Consider the following 5,000-nt stretch of genomic DNA (forward strand, 5'->3'; position numbering starts at 1 on the left):
CAGACAGACAGACAGACAGACAGACAGACAGACAGACAGACAGACAGACAGACAGGGGGAGAGAAGAGAGAGAGAGAGAGATCTTTTTACTACCCACATCTATCTCAGTTCAATTGTCTCCTTACGGGACAATGGTTTCAGCACATTGATGTATCGACTAGAATTCACGATTTCCAGAACCCCATTGATGTTCTCGATAATAAAGTGGGCACAAAGATAAGAGTGACTATATATAGTTCAATAAACATCACTCAGCCATTACTTATGTATGATATTCCATAGACCAAACGCCGAGCTTGGAACAGCCCGCAATTGTGTGTGATGCAATTGACGCGAGTATGACAATATAACTCTCGGTCGCAATGCAATTCTATTGAGGAAACGAGGGAATCGATTTCATGTACGACACTCTATTGTGTTGTTTGGCCTCACTTGTTTTGAAGTATCGATGTGACCCACTTTTCCAATATTTAACCGTGTCAGTGTTATGAATTCGTCATGTGACCAGAAGCTAAGACAGTGTGATTGTTTTTTTTACTGTGGGTGTTTTTACCCCCGATCGACACAATCTAGCTAGGATGTAGGGTTTCGACCCTCTCTGTGAGGGCAAACCCGGGCTGAGGGGGATACAACGTTACAGCAGAAAGACCGAGGTACACAATAAAAATTCACCCCACTCGGGAATCGAACTCGGGTCTCCTTCGTACGACAGCGTCGAAATGCCTGAACGTTACACCACAGACGCGGTAGGCAGACTGAGACGGTGTCTGGGACAGTTAATTTCTACTAAGCGCACTCAGGTCAATGTATTGTACTGTAAGGCTTCCATCTCCCCTAGGGGGCTAAATAACTCAACTTGAATGGTGTTCGCCTGCCAACCGGAAGGTCCAAAGTTGATCACCTTCAGAGTCGTGGGGGGTTCGTGTTTACTAAACGTCCTGATCCAAGGGTAAATGGGATCGAACACCTGGTATTTTCGGATCATCATCATCATCCAGGGCCAGATCTGCGGCAAACATCGGCGACCATGGTTCTCCTTTCATTCCTTTGCTAGGATGCTCTTTAAAAAAGCTATGTTTCCCTTATCTTTCGCGGTTACCTATATTTAGCTTAGGTTCCCTAAGTAGGTTGCTCTAGGCCTACCCCTGCCTCGTTTGCTATCAAATTTTGCCAGTGAGAGCTAGATGCTTTTTTTCAGATCAGGACAACATGATTGCCGGGGGTCCTGTGCGGACGTTATGTACGCTACAGATCCTCTAGCAGTCTTTAAATCGAAATAAGTAGAGATTCTTTGTATACGTGGCTGTCTATCAAGCAAGGTAGGCCTATGATTTTATGCTATGTAGACAGGCAAGGTAGGCCTATGATTGTGTAGATAAGACATCCATGCACGGAAAAGTCAGCTACAGTGGGAGATAAGGATCTTACAATGACCCCCCCCCCCCCGATAGATGGTTGACGGGTGCTCTGGTGTGGTTTGCTTCTTCTTCCCTATCAAACATCTATCGTCCTTGTCTCCCCTCCTATTTCATGTTTGTTACTCTCTTGTAAAACCTCTATTCTTCAGCACTTATATGACCTTATTGCGTAGCAAGTAAAACACTTACTAAAACAAACATAAAACAGTGATCCCCTGCCCCTTCTTGAACTCTAGAAAGGGTATGTAGAAAAAGAACAACGTCTCCTCTACCGTCACGATAAGGTCATAGGTTATAAAGTAAACTTCAGCCTACCATACGGAATGTACTTGACTTAATAACGCACATCAATGGTCTCCAACTCCACGGTGCGTGTGTGTGTGAGTGTGTGTGTGTGTGTGTGTGTGTGTGTGTGTGTGTGTGTGAGTGTGTGTGTATGTGCGTATTTGTGTGGGAGTGTGAGTGTGGTGGAGAGGGATTGGGAAGGGGGGATGTTCACATTTGGTATTAGATAATTATTAACCTACCTAAGTGGTATAAACGTCAGGATGTTCTTAATCCCATGCAGATTATTATGTTCGTCTTCATAGTGAAGTATTAAGTCGATCGGGTATCTCCACTCCGTATCTGAAGACGTTGATCATTCTCTGCCTAAGTTGACCCTGTCAAGCAAGATCGAAGCCGCCCGCCGACTAACTGATCTGGATTTCGCCAATGTGGTCGAGCAGCATATTATATAAAAATACTTTAATTATACGAATATATCTTAGAGTAGTGAAGTTTTCGGAATTGGCAAACCGATTCGAAGCTCTCTGTATTTTGAATAAGTAGCCAGCCCCCAAAATTATCATTCTTGTGTCGATGGGAGTGTAAACACATTGATAGCAATAGTTTTCCTTTTCCTTCCAGGTAGGGGAGCCGGAAGGTAAAGGGGTCGATTAGTATTTTGATATAGAGAGCAACAGCTCTTGTCAGTATGTTAGTTTTTTAGAGCGTATGAACCGCATTTTGCAGTGTATGCTTTCCTAGAAGCTGAGAACGTTTCTGAGTTTTCAATGGTCTACTGGAGTAATAATACTTGTATAGCGAATGGAGTATGTATAGCATAGATAAACATTATATCAATGCAAATAATATTATTACTATCATTATTATTATTAAAATTGCAATAATGATAATAATAATTATTATTAATCATTATCATTATCATCATTATCTTTATTATTATTATTATCATTGTTATTATTATTGTTATTTTTTTTATTATTATTATTATTATTGTTGTTGTTGTTGTTGTTATTAGTATTATTATCATCATCATCGTTGTTATTATTATTATTGTTATCGTTATCATTATCATTACCATTTGTTAAACATGTTTCTCAGTTCCAAAAAAACTGTTTTCAGGTACCATCCTTTGCTCGTCCTGTCGGAGCGATACAGAACCGTCCTGTGAGACTCGACCCCCAACCCCTAAGCCATGTGCCAAGTCCAGCAGCGGTATCGTTGAGTCATGCTCCACGGTCAAAATCTACGAGAAAAACTCCGGTGAGTCTGTGAAACTTGCCGACAGAATAGTTTTGTTTTTTATCGTGTCGGAAATACCCCACAAGAGTGAATGGTTAGGGATATTTATACCAATCCAAATCTATGGATCAGAGGTTTTGTTACAGTACCTTTGGCAGCATTATTATGGCTGCTTCTCACGAACATCTGAGAACACTTTTTCAGTAATGTCGCCATAAATCAGTCCTGGCTCATTACCAGTCTACGGGAAACTACGGATTATGTACTCTGTCTTCGCAACGCAAGGAAGATTGAAAGCCGTCCTATTTGAATAATTAGTTAAAGTGATTTTACCGTTACAGGATATCCTGGTCTTTTTTTATTTATTGTTTTCCTATTTACGTCTTTCCCATAACATCAGGCAAATTTTCAACGATGTCATCAGCGATATCTATCTATCTATCTATCTATCTATCTATCTATCTATCTATCTATCTATCTACTATCTATCTATCTATCTACCTAGACGTTTGGTAATGTAGATGTTTATAACATACAAATAGGTCATGTATTCTTTTCTTCCCACCTACGTCTAACATATCTGCAAACGAGCTCAGGCGAGATCAGTTGATACCATGCTGTTTTGTGTCCAACGAGTTTTCAAGGTCAATGTCTACGTAGCTCGGTCCTATCGAAGTCCCAACTTTTAAAGAGGGGGGAAGGCATGTCTAAAATGGAACTTTAATTGTTTTGTTTATGTTTACGGTTACCATGACAACTGCGGTCATATTGAAAATAAACATCTTTCTTAAAAGTAAAAAGGAGTTTTTATTTACTAACCAGATTTGCTCAAATTTGGTACATTGATAAATATACTCAATACAAAATCTTATACAGTTGGGATCTTAGATATCTTGAATAGAAAAAGTGGATTGTGATGGATAACTGTTACTGACCTACCCCTTCATGCCTCGGAATTCGATTACACAATCATCAATGTGACTCACTTATGAATGCATCGATTTTATTTTCCACCTGTGTAAAGTTAGGTTGTAGTGTGAATAACAAGCCCTGAAAGTTTCATTTGAATCAAAAAGAAAAGAAAAAAGTGGATGAGAAAAAATATCAAAAATTGAAGTTTTGAGAAAAAACGACATTTTGTTACATAACATGCAATATAAAAGTTCTAGGACAGAAAATCTGTTTTGTAACACAAAGAGTAATTACTTTTTAGATTTACAAGATTGAAATATTATAATACGTAAAAAGTCCAGATATCATAAATTGATCCACAATGTTTGTCTATCTGTCTCTCTGTACCCCTCTTAATTGCTCTTTGTTTCTGTCTCTATACAAAAAAGTATCCACACATAATCTCGTTACTCCTCTAGAATGATGGCTCATCTCATGTTTTGTGACTTTTGAGATAAATGGGAAAAACTGTTTAACTTGACTATTTGTCATCTAATAATGATAAAACTTGCCGTTCATGTTTCTTTTGTGGCTGCCAGCGCAATTTAAAAAAAAATGTATATATTAAATATATGAGTGTATGTGTGTATGTAAATATTATATTTTACCGAAAAAATAGATATTGTACCACGGAACAGAAAAAAGGCTAGTTACATTTTGGCACAACTCTGAGTAATGAAATTTTGCTAGCATAGTATGAGAATTCAATTCGTATCTTACAGTCCTCATAGATCCGGCCACTAACCAAGTACGACAACCCTGCAAATGCAGTCCATATTACCGTGTCGGATTACCCTCTATGACGTGTAATGGTCGCCCTACAGTGGAGTTTGCTCTCCTCCTTTTCTTGACTCTTCAATGGCATAAGAGATACAGCCAGCCCATTGACTTGTACTTCATGAGACGCCTCTCTTTTTAAAAAATGCCCTCAATTTTATCAAAAGTGTGCGCTTCACAGTGATCTGGAAGTACATCAGAGTGCGTAATGTAGGTTGCCATAGTACAGGTCTGCGAGTCCGTTCTTCATCTTTGATTTTCAGTGGAGCAGATGTTTGTCGTGAGACCATTAGGCTTTTCGCCGTTTTACGCAAAAGCTTGAGTTTT

General features: G+C 39.1%; 1 protein-coding gene across 1 annotated transcript in view; it reads left to right on the forward strand.

The window, feature by feature from the left end:
• The window catches only part of LOC101861616, a 48,161-nt gene that overhangs the window by 38,592 nt on the left and 4,569 nt on the right, over positions 1-5,000 (forward strand). The window contains exon 2 of the mRNA XM_005108799.3: positions 2,826-2,966. Within this exon, the coding sequence (XP_005108856.1) occupies positions 2,826-2,966 (141 nt within the window). The remainder of the gene's footprint in view (positions 1-2,825; positions 2,967-5,000) is intronic.

Source organism: Aplysia californica, unplaced genomic scaffold, assembly GCF_000002075.1.
Source record: "Aplysia californica isolate F4 #8 unplaced genomic scaffold, AplCal3.0 scaffold00722, whole genome shotgun sequence".
Taxonomy (NCBI): domain Eukaryota; kingdom Metazoa; phylum Mollusca; class Gastropoda; order Aplysiida; family Aplysiidae; genus Aplysia; species Aplysia californica.